The sequence below is a fragment of the Bos javanicus genome, chromosome 12 (assembly GCF_032452875.1).
Source record: "Bos javanicus breed banteng chromosome 12, ARS-OSU_banteng_1.0, whole genome shotgun sequence".
Taxonomy (NCBI): Eukaryota; Metazoa; Chordata; class Mammalia; order Artiodactyla; family Bovidae; genus Bos; species Bos javanicus.
Genome location: NC_083879.1, coordinates 12,825,546 through 12,848,662, shown reverse-complemented (window position 1 = coordinate 12,848,662; position 23,117 = coordinate 12,825,546). Strand labels below are relative to the sequence as shown.

The following is a 23,117-nucleotide window of genomic DNA, read 5'->3' as shown; positions in this document are numbered from 1 at the left end:
GCTACTCTTCATTGCGGTGGGAGGGCTTCTCACTGCGGTGGCTTCTCTTGTTGCAGAGCATGAGCTCTACTGCACACAGGCTCCAGTAGCCGTGCCTCCTGGGTTCTAGAGCACAGGTTCAATAGTTGTGGTGCATGGCTCAGTTGCCCCATGGCATGCGGCATCTACCAGGACCAGGGATCGAACCTGTGTCCCTTGCATCGGCAGGTGGATTCTCAAGCACTGGACTGCCAGAGAAGTCCTCTTTTGCCACTTTTCAACATAATCATGCCACCGCACACTGGCAGAGTTTCTGACATCCACAAAGCCTCATCCCCCCCCCCACAGAAGGTTATTTGCATAGTCTCTCCCCACAGTATCTCTGACTGCTAGGAATGGAGCTTGAAGCGGGACAGAGGTACCAGGGCAGCCACTGTGGACCAGTGAGGCCAGGGAGGGAGGGGAGAGGTTGGCCGTGAGGGTTCTCCAGCCTCACAGTCCCTGTCACGTTCATGCCTTAAAAAGCCACGCTTGGGAACGCCCTCCAGCCATTAAGGAGAATCTTCCGGGTACTGATAATGTGGCCAGCTTCTTGCAATATTAAACCATCATCTGCTTGATGACATCAAGAGCAAGGCTGAGCACAGATCACTCATAAATTCATTAAGCTGCTTCTTTAAACATTCCTTGAGCACCAACTGCATACCTGCCACTGGGTAGAGAAACAAAACATCAGAGAGTCTCTGCCCTTGGAAAGCTTGCATTTGGGTGTACCAGGCCAGCACCAGGCCCCTGGCATTGATGCTATGCTGGGGTGAATACAAGAAGCCCCACGTGTGCACCACAGGGGTTCCTACCCCAAAGGTGGGCAGGTAGGCATCACTGGGGGCTTCCCTGGTGGCTCAGGTGGTAAAGAATCTGCCTTTCAATGCAGGAGACCCAGGTTCGATTCCTGGATGGGGAAGATCCACCAGAGAAGGAAATGGCAGCCCATTCCAGTATTCTTGTCTGGAGAATCCCATGGACAGAGGAGCCTGGTGGGTTACAGTCCATGGGGTCACAAAGAGTCGGCCACAACTGAGTGATGAACACTTTCACCTTTGTGTGTGTGAAGAAATGGCTGAGCTAAATTTTGAAAGACAAAAACTGTACACAAAGAGAAGCCTGGAATGGCACACACAGAACACGCGCAGAGACCTATACTTCATCCACCCACCCAGCCGTCCATTCCGCAGAGGTCGCGGATGGCTGCAAGGGCAGGGTGTCCTGCGGGAGGCCAAGACGCTGTGCATCTGGGACAAACGGCCTCTCTGCCCTCACTGTGCTTACAGCGAGGTAGGGAAGGAGGCAGGAAGCGGCGGGTGGCGACGGGCACAGCCAGGTTAGGGAACTTCTTACCCTTTACTGAGGTGGGGCTGCTGAGCACAGCCGAGGAGCGTGAGGAGATGGAGCCACAGGATAATGAGGCTGGAGAGGCGGAGCTTGGAAGGAGGGTCCCAGAACACAAAAGACTTGGTGTTCCATCTTCAGCAGCTCAGACGTTATCCTGAGGACTACAAGGGTCCACTGAAGGATTTTCGTGAGCAGGAAGGCAAGTGACACGTTTCAACTGGCATCTGAGAAGTCGCTGAGTTGTAGAGAGGGTGGGCTAGAGGCAGTGTGATAGGGCAGGGCGGCCGCCTGGCAGTGGTCCAGGTGAACAGTGATGATGGGGACGGTGACGCCTGTACTGAGGGGCCAACGGTCGTGACACGGTGCAGAGAGAAGTGCTTGAAAGTTTAGGAAGGAGGTAGAACCCACAGGTGAGGGTGAGGTAAGAAAGTTAGAGGAAGCCTGTAAGACCATCTTCTGGCTTCTGGTTTGGGGTGATGGAGATGACGGCTCTGTCCTTCACCATGAAAGGGTTGATCGGATGAGAAGCATTTATACGCATGGAGGAGAAAAGGTTCTGAGTTCATCAAGTTTCTGATGAATATGAGTGTTACGGTTTATAATTATCATTATTTTTACTGCTGCTTCTGCTACAATACCACCAATACCATCACCAATACCACCACCAATACCACCACCAATACCACCACCATCACCCCTGCCATCACCAATACCATCACCAATACCACCACCAATACCACCACCATCACCCCTGCCATCACCAATACCATCACCATCACCACCCCTACAATCACCCCTACCATCACAAACCACCATCACCACCATCATCCTTACCATCACCAATACCACCACCATCACCACCATCACCACCATCACCACCATCACCACCACCATCACCACCATCACCCCTACCATCACCATCACCACCACCATCACCACCATCACCCCTACCATCACCATCACCATCACCACCATCACCACCATCACCACCACCATCACCACCCAGCGCTCTCAAAGAGAAAAACCCGAGAACTGAGGGAGCACCCTAGTGATAAGGAAGCTATGTGAGGATGGACCTCTCAGACCTTGAATCTTGAAAAGTTCAAGCAAATATGTGCTGCCTGGTCATCCCAGATATGGGCTTCCCAGGTACTGCAGTGGTCAAGAATCTACCTGCCAATGCAGGAGCCTCAGGAGACCTGGGTTTGATCCCTGGGTCGGGAAGATCATCAGAAGAGGTTATGAGAACCCTGAAAAATCCCGTAGACAGAGGAGCCTGGCGGGCTACAGTCCATGGGGTCGCAAAGAGTCAGACAGGACTGAGCGACTGAGCACAGCACAGCACACATCTCAGACATAGAGTGTTCTGTGCGACTTCCAAGACCCGTCTTCTCCGTAACACACAGGCTGAATCCTGCTTCTCAAATATAGTCATGTCATTCACCAGTGGCTTCCCTGTCCCCCAGTGGCTCTCACCTCTTCCTAAGATGCTTGGTGGTGGTTTAGTCACTAAGTCGTGCCCAACTCTTGAAACCCCATGGACTGCAGCCTGCCAGGCTCCTCTCCATGGGATTCTCCAGGCAAGAATACTGGAGTGGGTTGCCATGTCCTTCTCCATAAGATGCTTAGAACACCTCTTTGGTCAGTATTTACCCTGAAACCTTCCCGAAGACAGACCAGCCCTTCTAAGAAAGATTTCCCAAATCATAGAGTCTACTCCTGAACTACCAAATCAGAATCTTTGTAACAGATCTGGGAGCCTTTCGTTTCTGTTTTAAACAAGTTCCCCAAGTGATTTTTAAGATCAAGTCAGGTTTGGGAAATGCTGCTCAAGGGCACATCATTCTCTTCCAGCTCCGCAGGCTGGCCCTCTCCTAGGATGAGCCGCTTCTGGTGGAGCAATCCAAGCATCCTTCACCAGGTCCCCTCCAACTGAGGACCCGCAGTCTTACTGACTTCTGGAATTGCAGCCCAAGAGCCTATGTCACATAATGAGATGCTCCTCTTTTAGGCATGCCCTTGGTCTTCTGTTTTCTTTTTTAATGTCAAGCCAGAATATCTTTTCTTCTACCCTGGAGTACTTCTGGCATGAAGATAAGCCCAACTCCTACAACACCACTCACTGGTTATTTCCCTTTTGGAAACCCTCCTACCTTCTGCCCTGGGTCTCCCCTGTGACTGAGCCCATCACAGCTAATGGGTCGTTGTTGGACAAAAACCAGTAGATGGCTTGGTTTTGTAGGAAAATTCTGTGGGTCGTGCTTTGGCTTTCCCATAAAGGCAGCTTTTATAAATGCTAGATATGATTGGGGTTGATTGAATTGCAGTTCCCAAAACTGTTATGGCAGGGATGAAATCCCATTGGAAAACCACTACATGACTAACATCTTGACTTGGGAACGTCAGTGCCCCCAAACCCCAAGCTGCCTTGTGGGTTTACAAGAAACTTTCTTGGGACACATACTCTTATATACAAAGGCAAAGAGATAATGAACGGGGTTTAATTTTTCCCCTTGTTTTTGTCATGTGAATTTAACTAAAAAGCAAATAAAAATAATGTCTATATAACAACTGCAATGCTTATAATTTCATAAGTCGTTAAGATCTACTCAGTTTTAAGTGCTTTTTTATAGACTTTAGTTTTAAAAGTGGAAATATATTTCCTGTAATAATTGACATTGGAATTCTAAGGAATCAATTTGACAGATGGAAAAAACAACCGCTCAGTCTGAGGAACTTTCTGGTTTTAAATTTATGTTCTTGAACCCACAAAACCTACCAAAAACTGGGAAAGTGAGAATCAAAATTTATTCAAAGATCTCAGATACATGGATTAAACAAACCTTTGGAAGTTCCTCAGGAAGATGCATGCTGTTAAATCTACTTTCAAATTTCCTCTCTTTTGGAATCTAAATAATCCTAAAGTACTTTAAGTTTTAGAAAATGAAATCTTGACTGTTTCAATTTTTTGTATACTTGTATATACTTAGAGTTAACTCTTGCTCACACAGTGAGCCCACTTTCCTGCCTAAACAGGATTTAGTGAGTATCGGAGACCAGTCATTGTCCTCCTAGAATCCATCCTTTCCTCTTTGCAACTAGTGATAGGCAACCCTCTTTGCTCCAGCTTTGGTGCCAACAGCTGCTAAACCAGAAATGACAATGTGAAGCCCGCCTTGCATCCAAGTGTCTGCTTACGAGCGAGTTCCAGACAACAAGACATTACTAGAGATGATGATGTCTCCACTTCCAAGTACCGCCTTGACCCTTTCTTTCTCCCTTTCCACTTTCTGGGAGTGACAACGTCTGGAGAAGACAACTTGGATCCAGAGATGAAAGCACCTGATGAGGATGGAGGTGCCTTCCTGCCAGCCCTGAACTTCCACCTTTAGATTTTTGCACATAAGAGAAAAAACTTCTATCTTATTTCTTCCACTGAGTGATGGGTCTCTTTGTTACAGCAGCACAGACTGTACTAAAGAACAGTGAACGCATGACCAAGGATCAAAGGACTGCAAATCTCTGGCTACATCATTCTCAGTATCAGGAGATAGTTTCACATATACTGTGAACCCTGAAGGAGATCAACTAATGTGCTGATTCCTGAGGAAGAAAATAAGAATTCCAGGTAAGAATCAATTGTTCGATGATTATGACTCTGGTCTGACTCCCCATTTTTGGTAAATGTTTTGAGGTTCAGTGACCTACTGACTCCATGAAATGGTTAGTTAGGAATGTGCTAACAACATAGTTTATTGGTACTCATTGCCATTGGCTTTTATATTCTGGGGTGAAATAGAGAGTTTTGTAAGAGCATATAAGAAGCCAGAGCCATGTTTCCAGTTCCCATTATGGCCCTGCCTCTATATAGGTTACAAGCCATGAAGGGGCCAAAAACATGATTAAAGCAAGAAGTTCAGCTAAAGATAACCTTCAACAAAATATGATTGCATAGAGGCAACAGGAGAAGAGGGCGGCAGAAGATGAGACGGTTAGATAGCATCATCAACTCAATGGACATGTATCTGAGCACAGTCCGGGAGATAGTGGAGGACAGGGAAGCCTGGTGTGCTGCAGTTCATGGGGCCGCAAAGAGCTAAAGACGATTTAGCACCTAAACAACAGCAACAATGGGGGCACTGTTGCTTCAGGCTATAATAGTAACAATTACCAACTATACCATTGGTAAGACAACCAATAAATGAAAATCAGGCTTACAACTTTATGAATGGCTTTATGAACTGATCAAAGACCTGTGTTTAATTAAAAAATTAGTTTACGGAATTTAAGAAGTCATCAGTCCTTTTTTTCCTTCCATCTCGAGTCTAAGTCAGATGTGATATATTCAAACGTGAGCAAAAAGGCTATAGCTCTTGTCCTGATGGAGCTGCAGTTTTGTTCCAAGACCTCTAAACATTTCTGATTATGCAGTTTCTTGAGAGAAGGAAAAAATTCAATGCTCCCAAACTTACATATTTTTTACTTAAGTATTAAAACATAGTAGAATATTAGATACATTATAAAATATTCTAAAGCTAACATTAAAAAATACATATACATGTAAGAGCTTCCCAGGTGGCACAAGTGGTAAAGGACCCGGCTACCAATGCGGGTAGATGTAAGAGATGCCGGTTCGATTCCTGGGTCGGGAAGATCCCCTGGAGAAGGGCATGGCAACCCGCTGCAGTATTCTTGCCTAGAGAATCCCATGGACAGAGGAGCCTGGCGGGCTATAGTTCATAGGGTCACAAAGAATGGGACACCACTGAGGCCACTTAGCATGCACGCACGCATACATGTAAGTCACCATCCTTCCTTCCCACATCCTAGAGGGTCACCTTGAATGCACTCAGCCCTTCACACTGGAGAACAAGGTGACTGATTTGTCTATGGATTCTCTGCTCCATATCACCCTTTCAGATACATTTCAAAATAAGTTTCCGGAAGTTTTTCACAAACAGGTACCCAACGTGACATTAGCAAGCAAACATAGAAACATCAGAGCTTCCCAGGTGGCACTATGGTAAAGAACCAGCCGGAAAATGTAGGAGATGTAACAGACATGGGTTCAATCCCTGGGTCAGGAAGACCCCCTGGAGGAGGGCATGGCAACCCAGCCCAGTATTCCTGCCTGGAGAATCCCACGGACAGAGGAGCCTGGGGGGCTACGGTCCATTGGGTCGAAAAGAGTCAGACACGACTGAGCGACGAACACTTAAACTTAACAGCAACATCAAGTAGAGTTACCTCCCAGGTCTCAGGATATATAAACAGTGTATAAACTGAGCCTGGCCGGGAGGTCTGAGGGCCAGGCACCCCTGCTCAGGCCTGAGCGCCCACATCGCTCTTCAGCCTAGCAGAGGCCAGAGAGGCCACCAAAGCCGGAACAAGAACTGCTTTATAAATTGGACACCCTATTTGTGCTAGTGTTTGCTTTATTGTCATAGACTGTTATGACAGACTTCGTAAATTGTGGTTGGCAGAGCTAGATCACTAAGAGGCTTTCAGAGTTCTGTGCTAAAGGGGAAAAAAAGCCAAGACAACCCAGCCGCAAACAAAAAAAGGGAGAAAAACAGCATTACTAGTCTGACCAAAGACGGGCTGGGTAAACAGCAGTTTTTGCACACATAGAATGTGATACTGTGCTTATGTCTGGCATTTGTTACCACTGGATGGGGCGAGCTCTCAGTAATGACTGCAGCCGCCAATGTCATTTTGTTTCACGGGTTCACCCAATATCTGCATTAGAACTAAAACTCAGAGTCACACCTACCTGTGCACGCCTGCTGTTCTATTTTTAGCATCAACAAGAGCAATGAGAAGTCTGATTATTCTGGCAAGATGCGTAGGCTGTCACATTAACCAATAATCCTTATCATAGGATAACACATGTGGCAAATCACTGTTTGGCCAAGGTAATGTGGCTCAGCTGGTAAAGAATCTGCCTGCAATGCAGGGGATCTGGGTTCCATCCCTGGGTTGGGAAGATCCCCTGGAGAAGGGAAAGGCTACCCACTCCAGTATTCTGGCCTGGAAAATTCCATGGACTGTATAGTCCATGGGGTCGCAAAGAGTTGGGCACGACTGAGCAACTTCCACTTCAAGGGAAAGGTAAATCCTTGGTTATTGGAGAAGTTATAGCAAAGTGCCTAGCACAGTAGCACCCTTCATGAACACTGCTTGACTCTAATGATAAGATATGAACAGCATGCAGCTTTGGCCTAAAGAGTCTCTTGTTGGGGGAAAAATGGCATCTTCTACTTTCAAACACACAATGGTATATTATGACAGCTTCTTATTCTTTAAAAAGGATTACCTGGGTGTAACACTGTTACCCATGAATAACATGTAAAATACTATAGCACAACAAAAATAAATGTGAAATTAAAAAAAAGTTCTACTCATCCTATGGGCTTCCCTGGTGGCTCAAATGGTAAAGAATCTGCCTGCAGTGCAGGAGACCTGGGTTTGAGCACTGAGTTGGGAAGATCCCCTGGAGAAGGGAATGGCAACCCACTCCAGTATTCTTGCCTGGAGAATCCCATGAACAGAGGAGCCTGGTGGGTTACAGTCCACGGGGTGGCAAAGAGTTGAACACGACTGAAGTGACTTAGCACGCACGCAAGACATGAGGTAACACTATCACTTTTTAAAAATAGCAAACTGTCCTAATTCCATTTTTTAATAACCCAAACTATACCCACTTATACAAAATAATTTATATTATATTAAATTATATATATACACACAATCATATTCACACACACAATGAGGTCTACATTAAGGTGTTTGTTCTCTTTTATGGATTATGACTTTGCACAGTTCCATCTTTACATTATCCAATCCTATTTTAAAAGTCTCTGTAGAGTTCTCTGGTTTTATTTTCATAAGCTTTGTATCAGTTCAGTTCAGTTCAGTCGCTCAGTCGTGTCCGATTCTTAAGCTTTGTATACTCCTTGTTAAATGAATTTTTTGGGCTTTTTAAAAATTATGAATGAAATCTTTCATTCATGTTTTCTAATTATTGTTTGAAATGGGGACAGCTAGTGATTATTATCTATTACTTTTGTAAACTGATTTATTTTTCTTGTAGCCTCTCAGTTCCTTTGAATTTTCCCAAGTATACAAGCACATCACATTCAAACTCCACCTTCTATATATTTTATTTCATTCCTATATGTAATTGTGTTTGCTAGCACATTCTGAACAATGTTAAATAACATGGGGACGGTGGATATCTTTGTTGTGTTCCTGATAGTGAGAGAAATGTTCCTATTTTTCATCATTAGCTAACTTTTAGTTTGAGCTATTTAGGATAACATCAAGAATCCAACTAGTTCTACTTTCTAATGGATTTTAAACAGCAGAAATATGTGCAAAATTGTGTCACTCACTTCTCAGTTATCTAGCAAATGATAACGTTTTCTTCTTTGACCTGTTAAAATGAATCATCCTTGCATTCCCATAAGTAAACATTAATGGTATATGTTCTTAATATTACTTATTTTCTAAATTATCTTGGCTGATTTTGCATACTCATTTTTCCAGAAGAAACCCAAAGCATAATTTTTAAGAACCAGGGTACCAATGAAATTAAAAGTTTGTCTTCTTTCCATTGTAAGGAGATTCAATATATGTTGATCTAAATAGAAAATTAGGAAGCAATCATTTACATAACCAGAATTACCTTAATTAGGGGTTCAGTTTTGAACTAATACACGACCTCTAGTACCTGTAATTGTTGTTTATAGATAGGTTACTCAATATCTCAGAGGCGGGATTAAAAGTGAACAAAAATGAAACATAGGACAAAATAATAAAAATGAATTAGAATTTGTCTTTCTCTGACTTATTTCACTATATATATTCTCTAGGCCCATCCATGTTGCTACTAATGGCAGTATTTCATTCCTCTCTTAATATTATATCACTTATACATGGAATCTAGAAAATAATACAAATAAATCTATAAACAAACAGAAATAAACTCACAGATGGAAAATAACTTATAGTTACCAAAGGGATCAAAGAAAGGAGGGGCAAGTTAGGAGTCCTGGATGAACAGATACGAACTACTATCTATACAATAGTACAGGGAATTATACTGAACATCTTGTAATAATCTATGATGGACTACAATGTGGGAAAAATAACTGAATCACATCACTGTGTATCCAAAACTAACATCATATTCTAAATCAACTGCACAGCTAATTGAGTGTTAGATTTCACAGTGTACAGCGCAGTAAGTCCCCTTTCCCACTGTGGATCAGAATTTTTGAAGATAATTTTAAATTAAGGGTCTTGCAAATGTTATGTCTTTCCTCCCCTAGTATACTGTCCTTCACAACACAGCTTATAAATGTCTCAAGAACAGGCTCTCTATATTCTGAATCACTGCATTATTTAAATCAAGTCTAAGTCTTAAATAGACCTGGAAGTTTCCTAAGGATAATATGTACGTAACACATTTACTGTTGCTCGTAATAAAAACATCCCAGTGCTTTTCTGCAACCTGTTTCACTGTTTGCATTGTTTTAATGCAATTTTAGAAAAATGATCAAACATGCTGTATCTAAACTTTAAAAATATGTCTTTGATTAAATCATCAACAATAACAATGAATTAGTAATAATGGTGGTAAAGTAATATATAAACATTTAATGAGTGCATACTCTATTTCCAGGACTGTGCTTAGGTCCTTTACATCTTTTATTCAAATCAACCACAATCCTATTACAGAGGGATTGTGAACTCTAGTTTTTAAAGATGAGGAAGCCAGAGTGAAGAAATATCAAGTACTCTCCCAAGATCACATTTATTCAAACATAAGTCTGACTTCACATGCTACAATTTCTCCCACAAAATATACATGATTAAAATGATAAGAAAGCGTGCTAAGTCGCTTCAGTCATGTTTGACACTTTGCAACCTTACGGACTGTAGCCCGCCAGGCTCCTCTGTCCATGGGATTCTCCAGGCAAGAATGCTGGAGTGGGTTGCCATGCCCTCGTCCGGGGGAATCTTTCTGACCCAGGTATTGAACCTACATCTCTCACATTTCCTGCATTGGCAGGCGGGTTCTTTACCACTAGCACTACTTGGAAAGACTTGAAAGTGAGAGTGAAATGTTGGTTGCTCAGTCATGTCTGACTCTTGTGAACCCATGGACTGTAGCCCTCCAGGCTCCTCTGTCCATGAAATTCTCCAGGCAAGAATACCGGAGTAGGTAGCCATTTCCTTCTCCAGGGGATCTTCCCATCCCATGGATTGAACCATGTCTCCTGCATTGGCAGGCGGATTCTTTACTGCTGTGCCACCTAACCTACTGCTACTACTGCTAAGTCACTTCAGTCATGTCCGACTCTATACGACCCCATAGACGGCAGCCCACCAGGCTCCCCTGTCCCCGGGATTCTCCAGGCAAGAACACTGGAATGGGTTGCCATTTCCTTCTCCAATGCATGAAAGTGAAAAGTGAAAGTGAAGTTGCTCAGTAGTGTCTGACTCCTAGCGACGCCATGGACTGCAGCCTGCCAGGCTCCTCTGTCCATGGGATTTTCCAGGCAAGAGTACTGGAGTGGGGTGCCATTGCCTTTTCCACCACCTAACCTAAGATGAGGTAAATACAGCATAGCAGTCATTCAATTTCCAATTGCTTCCAATAGTGAAAATCAGAAGTTATTCATTTTTCTCTTGTTTTTAGTAGTTTAATTTTTTGCAAAAGCAGAAAAAGAAAATGCTATAGAACATTTAAAAATGAATTAGACTAATGGAATTACTGTTGCTGTATAGCTCAAAAATTACAATAGATGATCAAAAGATCCAACTTAAACCTACATTTTAAAATAGGCATCAAAAATAAATAAAATAGGCATCTACTGCATAAAGCTAAGCATCTACACACTAAATATAATGAAAACACAATCTTTTTAAACAACATTCTTATAGATATTAGAACGATATATACTTCTTTGATTCTATGATATATATATTTTTATATTTCAGAATCTCTGAACTGGATGCAACTAGAATCTATAATGATTATGTTTAATTCTTTTGTCAAATTTTTTTCTCTCTTTGTGATGCATGAAATAATAAAGTAAGTTGAAAATTTGTGGTTTCTTAAATTTGTTGAAATATAGCAAATACCAGCCTGAAGGGTTATACAAAACAGTTTTATCTCTCCCTACCTCTATATCCAATACGTATCCTCTTTTTAAAAAATGTGATTAGTACTTGTGAATTTTTTAAAAAGAAACTCGAATTTCAACTTAGGTTTGAGGCATTTGAGAAATTTAGAATTTACTGTGAGATTATCAGAGTTAGCCCAGGGAGCTGCAAACTAGAGGTTGGGATGTCCGAGCAGACGCAAGAACCCATCAGATGTGTTATGCGAGGCATCAATGTGGACGCATGCGCACACCCTGGAGTCGGGGGGCTCTACCCAGTTCTTGCTGGAGTCAGTAAAATAATGCCAAGGCTGCAGAATTCTCAGGGGACTGTATCCAGGAAAACAAAACAGGCAGTTATTCCAGCATTTCTCCACTGAGGCTGTCACTGTAGAGAAGTCATTTGTCTTCTGTATCCCCATCCCCTCCCTTCTCACTCAGCTCTCCTGGAAAATCAGAAAAGGTCCAGAGGATTTCCCCTCCCCCAACATCAACTCCTGCTCTACTTCACTTCCCCTCACAAGTCAGATGACAACAGAGGACCAGCTAATACTTATTCTCCACAGAACCCTGGATCCACACACAGATGGGGAATAGGGGGTCTTCCCATTTCAAAACCCAACATAAAGGAAGTAGCCAGTAGAGAATCCTTGAGCAGAGAGAATGGTTTCTAAGGCAGGGATTTCAAACCAGCACACTGGCTCCCTGACTACCACAAACCATCCCTGTCCTCCTTTCAAGAGTGAATTTAAATGGCTCCTCCAAAATAAGAGAAAGAGAGAGAGAGAGGAAGGGGAGAGAAAGAAAGAAAGGAAAGAATATTTGTATGAACACCGATGGTCACTATAATTAATCACGCAGTCATGTCCGATTCTTTGCAACCCCATGGACTGTAGCCCTCCAGGCACTTCTGTCCGTGGGATCCTCCAGGCAAGAATACTGGAATGGGGTGCCATTCCCTTCTCCAGAGGATCTGCCTGACCCAGGGATGGAACCCAGGTCTCCTGCATTACAGGCAGATTCTTTACCATCTGAGCCACCAGGGAAGCCCAATTAACCACTACCAACTTCAAAAGGATTCTGCTAATCCCTCAAAAAAAAATTCTCTTTAGCTCTCTTACAAATTATTAAAATAAAAAAGAACAAAGTCAACAGCACTTAGCCAATTTTAATTTTCAGCATTAGTAGAGTCAGTGAGGGCTCTTGACTTATCATCTCAATGTGGACTCACCTTCTGCACAGCTGCTTGAAAAGCCTGTTTAATTCTCTTACACGAATCAGGTATTAATTTTGAGTCTTGACTCTCCAGAGTTGTGTCTTGCAAATCCGTGTTTTCATGGAGCTTGAAAATTCTATTAATGCAGTGAGTGTCATCTTCTGATATTCTGTTAGGATCCATCTGAGAGGGGGAAAAAAGCGTGAGAACGTAAGAGTGGTTATCATTGATCACTCTGCTGTTGAGTCAAGTGTGACTAAGACAACAGAATTCATTCTTGGAAGAATGAATGCAGGTTCCCAATAGCTAACAGTTAATACAATTACCCTCCAGTTGGTGCAAACACTGACTTCTAATTTGCTTTTATGAGTATCTGACTATCATCCACAACACATGTGTACACATTAATTCAAGGGGAAATTATCAAAATTGTCTGACGTTATTCAAGTCCTCACTGAGGGGAAGGGCATCAACGAAACTACCGGTGTTCAGTACAGGAAGAGCAAGCCTTTTAAGTCCTAAGGAGCACGCTATGTGGGATTATGAAGCCCACTTGGATATTCAAAGCATGAAACCTACATAAATCAGGTGAAATTAACATCATGTTCAGCTGCCATGTTTGCCTAGCCTTTTCCCTTAATCAGTGTGTGTTTTAATCAGCCGAAGAAATCCATTTCCTAGCCCCAAAGAAAACCTGCAGCCAGAAGCAGTTTCCCTTTTTGTTGAACCTCTCACCAGTTTTCTTAGATGGGAGAGCTACATCTTTCAGAAGGTGACTGAAAACATGTTTGGTGATGCTTGGGATCAGCTGGGGTGAAGGGGGCTCATGAGCAACCTATACATATTCATGCTGAGGGAATGCTAAAATTCTTGAAGTGCATGGGATAGTCCCACCCAAAATATCCCCACAGAGTTATAGCTGGTCGCCTAGTTACAACAGGTACCAGCACAAGCATTTCTTTATATATTACTTTTTAAATTGTCTGCCAGCTCCTCCTGGGGCTCTGACGAGCCTTTGTAGTGGTTTCAACTGTCAAGTAAAGAGGAGAGGTAATTAGCTACCTAATTGTTTTAATAATAGTGGCTTAATTTATCATTCTCTCCTTTCAAAAACTTCAAGGTACTTCATGTGCATTTGCTTTTTAGGTACAGGCTAGATTTAAAAAAAAAAAAAAAGGAGGGGGGCGGAAATTACGTAAGTCTGCCATAACCAAAGCACAGTCAGTTAATACCAGCTCTCTCAATCCCTGGTTTAATTATCTTTCTAAAAGTCAGTGGAAGATGTGCAGATTTATGAACCAGCTGTCAGAAGTAAACTAAGTACCCTACCCATATCCAAAACTCTCAAAACAAAATGATAGCCTTTCCACAAATGTGCACCCACCAATGCAAATTTTATCATTCCACTCTTGTACATTAAAGGATTGGTAACGTCTATAATCACGGGAGAGGTGTCACTCAGGACTCAAAACTACGTGCAACCCATATTTGTCTTTTATGTCTCTAAGATAATGAGTACGAATCATAATATCTGAGATTTCATATAAGGCAAGCTTTCCATTCCATAGGTCTGCTTAAAAGCCCACTTACACCAGTAAGTTTCCCACAAAACCAGAGAGGCTTGGGCAACTGATATGAAGGGTCACTGGGTTTAGACCTCAAGAAAGAAGTTTCCTGCGAAGGCCTCAGTTGGCTCACCACCAGAAAGCCGCTGAGCTAAAGAGACAGTGTGGTATTAGTGGGGAAACGCCTGGGGACCCTAACATTGGTTAAGCTCCAACCCCGCTGATAAGCTGAGCGCCATCAACAGAAACAGTAGCCCCCATGACTCTTGCTGTGGGAAGTATAGTCCTGTCATCTTCAGGGTTACAAGATCAGCCAGATTTTGTTAGAAATGCAGGTGCCCAGGTCCCACCCTGGGCAGTGCCTATGGATCTGCATTCTAACTCTGATTCGAGGTGATTCTCTTGCACGTTAAGGTTTGAGAAGGGATGCTTTCAAATACCAAAGGTACAAATATCAATTGTCTACTATTAAAATGTCTCCAAATTTCCTTGGATACCCACTTTTAAAGTTTTTTCACAAGTAATACCAGCTAGCACAAAAATACTGATATGGTCAATAATGGCTAAAGGTTTAATGAAGAGAAATATGATGCAAAGATTTTAGTCTTTTCTCTCTTAAAAAATAGCCCTGCCCAGGTCCCACCCTGGGCCAATTTATTCAATATCCCTAAGAGTTGAGGTCAACTGAATCTCTCTCCCCGAGTGTATCTAATGTGTAAGTGAGAACCACTGTTTCAGATGGTCATGTTAGGGCTTGTTTGTTGTTTAGTTGCTAAGTCATATCTGACTCTTTGCAACCCCATGGACTGTAGCCCACCATCTACTGTCCATGGGATTCTCCAGGCAAGAATGCTGGAGTGGGTTGCCCTTTTCTTCTCCAGGGGATCTTCCCAACCCAGGGATCAAACCTGCGTCTCCTGGATTGGCAGGTGGATTCTTTACCAGAGTCATCTGGGAAGCACATTTAGAGCTAAACATATATAAATGTTACCAATTATTTTCCGAAATGAAAGTGTGACATCATTCAGTTTGATATTATACTCACTTATTTTGTTTACTTAAGGGTCATACATTAGAAATTTATTTTTAAATTTTATTTTATTGAATTAATTTGCAATGTTGTATTATTTTCTAATGTAGAGCAAAGTGATTGAGTTTTTTACATATATATATATGTGTGTGTGTGTGTGTATATATATATAGCAGTTTGCATCTGCTAATCCCAAACTCCCAATCTTTCCCTCCTACACCTTCTGTCTTGGCAACCAGAAGTCTGTTCTCTATGTCTGAGTCTATTTCTGTTTCATAGTAAGTTCCTTTGTGTCCTATTTTAGATTCCACATATACGTGATATCATATGGTATTTGTCTTTATCTGATTTACTTCAGTTAGAATGATCCATCCATGTTGCTGTAAATGCCATTGTTTCACTCTCTTTATGGCTGAGTAATATTCCATTGTCTATATGTGCCGTATTGTCTTAATCTAGTCATCGGTCAGTGGACATCTGTCCTCATGTCTCGGCTAATGTGAACATGCCACTGTGACACAGTGGTGCAAGTGTCTTAGGAACTTATTTTTCATCTACAACCAAATGTCTATGTTAGTCTGCTGCCCTTGCAACTCTCCGTGCATGCAAATAGAGACCAGGAGAAAGGGCGGAGCAGAGGTGCAGGGGTGCAGGGCCAGCCACGTGCGTGCATGCTAAGTTGCTTCAGTCGGGTCTGACTGTCTGCACCCCATGGACTGTGGTCCACCAGGCTCCCCTGTCCATAGCATTCTCTATGCAAGTATACTGGAGTGAGTTGCCATGCCCTTCTCCAGGGGGTCTTGCCCACCCAGGGATCGAACTGAGGTCTCCTGCATGGCCGGCAGATTCTTCACTGTCTGAGCCACCAGGGAATCCCCAAATCACAGTAAACTGACTTACAAATGAATTCACTGTACTATAAATGACTGAAAATATTAAGTGAATCTTGAATATCTGATTTAAACTGGACTTCAAAAATACATGTATCAGATGGTGTGGTTCACATGCAAGTAACTCAGTCTGAAAGCTCCTTGAAACTTCATCGCTTGTAGGGTTAAATGAGGCAGGATGCTTGCCATCTGTGCTGCTGAGTTTTCTGGTTTTTTAAGCCGCCAGCCCACACACCTCCACATCAGACTTTTGGTAGTGACGGCTCTCCTTCTTGGGTAAAGAACAGCCCAGGGAGGTTGGTGTGCATGCTGAGGGTTTGGGGAAAGAGTTAAAAGGGAAGAGAGATTGAGTTTTCTGAAAAATTTATCTTATAGCTAAGTTCTAAACTTTGAATATGGTTATATGGATGTTGTGTGTATATGTGTGTGTGTTTAAATACACATCAATATTTAAAAGCAACTTTTTGGAAGGCATTTTTTTCTTTGTAAACCGAAGTATGAATACTATGTGGTAAATATATAGCACAAACCACACGCTATTTTTTCTTTGGCAAGGTTGGTGGGGGAAAAGCCAATCTACACTGGATCTAGTACTTTTTTTTTTTTCTTAATCTAGGCACAAGCAATCTGCAAACATTCGGGAGGCACATTCACTTTTAACTATTCAAACATGAGTTGAGAAAGGGAAACTCGTTTTAAGTCACTATAATTTTTTTTTTTTACATTATTTGGGGATATTTTTCTAAATGCATTTAAAACTAAATTGAACTGTTTTTTCTTTGAACTTTTTTAATGGGGTATAGCCAACTAACAATGTTGTGATTCTTGAGGATTTTCAGGACTTCCCTCTCTCACTTTTAAACAAAAACAATAAAACTGGCTCCATTTTCTTTTCTTTTTTACTATAAACTGCAAACCTGCTACCTGATATTAGATGATTTCATTCTAACTCAAATGCACTCAGGAATCCCAAGTAAGTGACCCACAAACTGAGTGGAAATCAAAAATCTATCTCTCATTTGGTACCAAGTTCTCATCCAAAGGAACTGATGTAAGTGAAAACATTCAACCAGTGTCAGGTCAAACTGGGTCTATTCTCTCAGCTAGAACTTTCAAAGAAGGCTTCCAGCAAATGTAAAAGTGTAAAGAATTGTAGACTCAACCTACAGGTACTGACCATAGAGTTTCAACAGTTACCAGTGGATCTATAAGCAAACATGTTATTATTTTGAAACAAATTCCAAACATTCTATTTCATTTGTACCTTCTTCTGAATGTATCTCTAAATGTCTAGGACTCCTTTAGATATCATCCTCAGCAAAACCTAACCACATCTAGTGGGATATTCCTATGAAAACATTGTTCCAAATATTACTTCTTTACTGAAGAAAGCCACTTTTTAAAAATGCAGCCCAAAGCTGGGTTCAGCATAATGGCTAATACATTTTATATAAATATTGGAGAATCCCAATCTTCATGACATCTAGGAAAACTGTACCCAGAAATTCGATGACATTAAATTCTCCAAATGAAATTTTTCTAGCCAGGCTTATTAACTTACATGTGGACTTTGAAAAAAATTGTTGGAAGTTTTCACTGTTATCTATGTGACGTCAAGACTGCTAAACGATCATGAGAAGGCTAGACTTCTCAGCCCGCCAGACCATTAATACTGGGACTCCGTACAAAGAGGTCAAACAATTTCTTCAACAGCCCAGCAAGTCATTCTTTTTGAAATGGTCACATTTCCATGGTTCCTGTCAATCTAAGCTGTTCCTGGTCCCTACAATCCATTCATCCCCTAGCTCTTTCAGTGCTGAATACTCACTTCACAATTCCTGCTATGAAAATGCCGTAACGCTAAGGTGTTAGAAGAGATAAAAGACGGAGAAGTACTGGGGCTTCCCCAGTGGTCTAGTGGTTAAGACACTGCCCTTCCAATGCAGGGGAGTTGGGTTTGATCCCTGGTGGCAACTAAGAACACACATGCCCCAGGACCAAGAAATAAAAATTAATTAATTAATTAAATTTCAAAAGAGGGAACGACTGCATCTTCTGTCTCTTTCCTCAATGCTTCTCTCTTATTTGACTAGGAATCTAAAGTCTTTTGTTATAGTCCCCATCATTACCTGGCATCATGCATGCAACACAGCAGATGGGCACTGTATGTTGACTAAATGATTCTTAACTCGTATTCCGCACCACTGAATAGTGCCAAGTGCAGCGCAGGCACTCAGTATGTAAGAATTAAACAGGGGAGGGGGCAGGACCATATACCGGATGAGAAAATGGATAAATCAGCCATTTTTGGCTGCAGCGCAGTCCAATGAAAGAAAAATGTTTCATCACTTTCATATAGATTTGTGTAATCTAAGAGACCCTGATGCTGGGAAAGATTGAGGGCACGAGGAGAAGGGGGGGGCGACAAAGGATGGGTTGGATGACATCACCGACTCGATGGACATGAGTTTGAACAAGCTCCGGGAGGGAGACAGTGAAGGACAGGGAAGCCTGCTGCAGTCCATGGGGTCGCAAAGAGTGGGACAGGACTGAGCGACTGAATGACAACGTTGCAAGAAAACTACTTGAAAGTTGTGGTTTTAGAAAAACTTTCTCAACAGGAAAATATGTTTATTAACATACAAATACAAATTTTCTAAAATACTGTGCATAGTATGTCTACTTCTGTCTCAGTTCATAAACTAGTTCTACAAAATGCAAATTAGTGGATACTGAATACTTAGCAAAAAGTCTATGATGACAAGCTCAGGACTCTGGCACATGTCAAAAACCTGTACAATCCAGGCAATGCCATGTCTCATGCATCCAATTTGGTTTAGTAATCACCTTTGAATCTGAAAACCAATGAAGTCCAAACCCAACTCTCTTTTCCCATAAAAAAAAATGCACAGTCAGCCCCCCACTTCCTTTGAGAAAGAGTTCACAGCACCAGACAAGAATATTTGAATGAATCCAAGCAACTGCACAGCAATTTCCAAGAAAACACAAGAGCAGAAACCACCAGAAAGCATAATGTTACAAATTTACCCCTTCCTTTCTACTATCTCTCCCCAGTCCCTAGCCGGTTTCCCCATCTTTGAAAAGCTTGGTTATTTGCTAGATTGTCGCCAGGCTGTGCCAGGGCAGAGAACTTCACCACCTCCACACACGTCTCGCTTCCTTCCTCCGCCCACCTTCGTGGGAAGGCACGTGGGCCCTTCTCTCTTCTTTCACCCAGAGCGAGAGAAGCCCGGCTCCTAAGACTAGGCGTCCCTGGCCGCTCTGTGTCTTTTGGTCCATCTGTATGCCTTGGGCATCGCCACCCGATGCTCCAGAGGCTGCGGGCAGCGCACGCATTGCGACCTTCGGCTCCGCGCGCACCCCGGCACGGTGCAAAGCAACCGGCCCCAGGACCCCGCAATCTCTGGGGGGTGGGTGGGAAGGGAAAAGGTCGGTGACGCCTGACTGGAGACGCTCCATTTTGTTCCTAAGTGAACATCAATAAGTTCATTCTTTGCTCCAAGAAGGATACAGAAGGGGAGAAAAGCGCGTAATCGTTTCCAAAAGAGGTGAGCGACCAATGCGGTCTCGCCGGGGGAAATTCAAACGCACCACGCCGGGCGAGCCCAGCCTCAGCGAAACAGCCTGGCCGGGCTGCGCCCGCGGGGACCGAGGCCAGCGCTCCGGGCCCCGCGCCCGGCTGCGCCGCAGTCACACGTTCTCTTTTATTTAAGAGTCCCTTTCCCCTCCGGAATATGCAAGATCCGGGGAAGCCCGGCCGGGGTCGGGGGGGGGGGGGGGGAACCAAACTCCACCTCCTGCCAAGTGCTGGCGGGTCGAGGTGGGCGCGCCCCACCCGCGCGCCCTGTGGGGCGAGCACTCACCTGCGCTCGGAAGTAGAGGAACAGGGCGACGCTGCACACGACCTGGCCCAGCCCCAGCCCCAGGAGGGCCACGAACGTGGACCGGGAGGCGGCGGCGGCCGCGGGGGTTGCGGGCGGCGGCGGGGCGTGCAGCGGGCCCTCGTGCGGGGCGCCCGCGCCGCCCATCTCCTCGGAGCCGCGCAGGTACTTGGTGTAGTCTCTGCTGGCGCGGCGCATGGCGCTCGGCCCCCTCGCTCGGGCGCTCGCCTCCCTCCCGGGCTGGGCTGCCGCGCGCTCAAGTCCGAAGGCGGCGCGGAGCCGGCGCGCGGCCAGGCGGGCCTCGACGCGGGGCGCTCAGAACCCGGCGCTGCTCCGGGGGCGCGCGGACCGGCGGGGAGGGCTCCCGGCCGCCCCAACTCTTATAAACCGCCTCGGGAGGGCTGGCCCCGCGAGCCAACCCGCCCCGGGCGAAGCTGCCTCTTCCACTCCCACCCCGGGCTCCCCTTCCTTCCTTTCGCCCTCCCTCCCTGCCTCTCTCACTCAAAGGCCTCCTCCCTCCCCGTCGGGGCCCTCGGGGGTGGAGGCTGTGGGTTGGTCCAGCGGTTCCCAGACACCACTTGCCCGCCGTCTGAAGCTCGAGGAGATGGGCTTTCTGAAAGTCCAAGACCTGGGTAGGGGGAGAGGCGAGGCAATGCCTTGGTCAAGGATGAAGGTGACGTTACAGACGTTCCTGAGTCAGTTTGCATCCCTGAGCCTCAGTTTCCCCTACAGGATTTAAAAAGTCGGACTTAGTGATGTCTGAAGGCCCTTCCTGCCTGTCTCACCTCCTCTTTCCTCCCACGACCCCCACCCCCCCCCGCCATTTTTTTTTCTGCAGGAAGCATCCTCAGGAGCACTGAGGGTGCAGCCTCTAGCATATAGGTTCCAAATATAGATTCTGATTATGTATTTTGGCAAGCTTAGGAAACCAGAACCCTCTCCCCCAAACCCTGGTTTCTGCACCCTCAAAGTGGCTTTAAATGAGGCAGATTTTGAATGTGGCAGCAGGAAGCTTATAGGAACCAAGTCAGACTTAAAAAAGAAGAAGAAGAAGAAAGAAATGGTACAGAGAGAGGATCCAGTAAGGTCACATATAGGACCATAGATGTTAAGAGAGTTGGGTCATATGCCATTCCTACCGCTTGGCAGTTATTTTCCTTCAATGTCCTAAAAATAAGAGTATACACTTGGAGGTGGGCCACCCAGGAGGGCCCATCCTGCTGCCAATCAGGAAAGGAGAATGTTACCCAAAGCTGAGCTGGCCTTAAATGTTGGGTTTCCTTGCTAAGGAAAACTTTCTAGGGCTTTTCAAAAGTCTCTCTTCAGAATTGTACCCCTTGGCGAGAAAATGAAAATATGAACATTGCTCACAGATTTTGAAACTTTTTCAGTAGGAGAGAATGGAGGTGCTGGCCAAGGTAAACACAGTTAAAAAGTTCGGATGTTTTCAGTTTGTGTCCGTATGTTTTCAGTTTGTGTCCCCTTTTTGCATAGTTCTCGAAAGGACACTTCCAAGAGGGGAGATTTTTCACAATGGCACATCTCTGAGTCACCAAAGTTTGTGTTCTGGGTTGAACACTTAGAACTCATCATGCTTTGAAGAAGAGCAACTGGGATGGGTTAAAAAAAAAAAAAGGACCCAAACAAATGAAATGATTTGTTCCGATTCAGATCAAACCCAGGGCTCTGTGACAACCTAGAGGGGTGGGATGGGGTGGGAGGTTCAAGAGGGAGGGGAAGTATGTATACCCATGGCTGATTCATGTTGATGTATAGCAGAGGCCAACACAACATTGTAAAGTAATTGTCCTCCAATTAAAAATACTGCTACTGCTAAGTCATTTCAGTCGTGTCCGACTCTGTGTGACCCCATAGACAGCAGCCCACCAGGCTCCCCCGTCCCTGGGATTCTCCAGGCAAGAACACTGGAGTGGGTTGCCATTTCCTTCCCCAGTGCATGAAAGTGAAAAGTGAAAGTGAAGTCGCTCAGTCGTGTCAGACCCTCAGCGACCCCATGGACTGCAGCCTACCAGGCTCCTCCGTCCATGGGATTTTCCAGGCAGGAATACTGGAGTGGAGTGCCATTGCCTTCTCCGCCAATTAAAAATAAGTAAACTTTAAAAATTGTGTTTAGCATGTATACGTGTATGCATCTCAGGTTTGATGGGGGAAACGGGAGAACAGCTTTCAAACTCCAGTAGAGAAACAGCAAACGTGTCTACTTCGCGAGGTCCTAGGTTTCTTCCTACTTTTTGTTTATTCACTTTGGGAAATCAGGGTTGTTTTCCCTCTCTTCCTCTTCATTATTTTTCTTCTTTGGGGAAACAATTCTATATTTCATCCTTTTTACAAATCTTTATTGAGTTCAAAGATTTTTAAAATGTGTGATAACTACTAAACCCACAGTGATTTTCATATAGCCCTATCCATTCTTTTTCAGTGTTTTTTAAAATATTTCTTTGTTTCTTTTTGGCTGCCTCAGGTCTGTCAGTTGGGGCATGTGAGATTTTTCATTGCCATGCTGGCTCAGTAGTTACGGTGTGCAGGCTTAGATGCCCTGGGCATATGGGATCTTAGGTTCCAGGCCAGGGACAGAACCTGCGTCCCCTGCAGTGGAAGGCAGATTCTTAACCATTGGAGCACCAGGGAAGTCCCATTTTCCAATGCTTTATACAAGTCTTTTATTCTTTGGCATCTTGCTCTTCAGATTACAAGGAGTTCCCTCAACTCTCTGAATCGCGTTTGGCCCAAACTTCCCTGGTGGCTCAGCAGTAAGGAATTTGCCTACCAATGCAGGAGACTCAGGTTCAATCCCTGGGTTGGCAAGGTCCCCTGGAGGAGGAAATGGCAACCCACTCCGGTAATCTTGCCTGGGAAATCCCACGGAGAGAGGAGTCTGGCGGGCTACAGTCCATGGGGTCACAAAAGAGCTGGACATGATTGAGTGACTAATCAGCAACCACAACAAATG

At 44.2% G+C, this 23,117-nt stretch overlaps 1 protein-coding gene across 1 annotated transcript in view; it reads right to left on the bottom strand.

Annotated features, from left to right (window-relative positions):
- Positions 1 to 20,486, bottom strand: part of TNFSF11 (TNF superfamily member 11) — a 42,075-nt gene extending 21,589 nt beyond the window's left edge. The window contains exons 1-2 of the mRNA XM_061434493.1: positions 20,129 to 20,486; positions 12,775 to 12,942 (exon numbers count right to left, since the gene is read on the bottom strand). Coding sequence (XP_061290477.1) covers positions 12,775 to 12,942; positions 20,129 to 20,344 — 384 coding nt within the window. The 5' untranslated portion in view covers positions 20,345 to 20,486. The remainder of the gene's footprint in view (positions 1 to 12,774; positions 12,943 to 20,128) is intronic.
- Between the last annotated feature and the right edge of the window lie 2,631 nt (positions 20,487 to 23,117).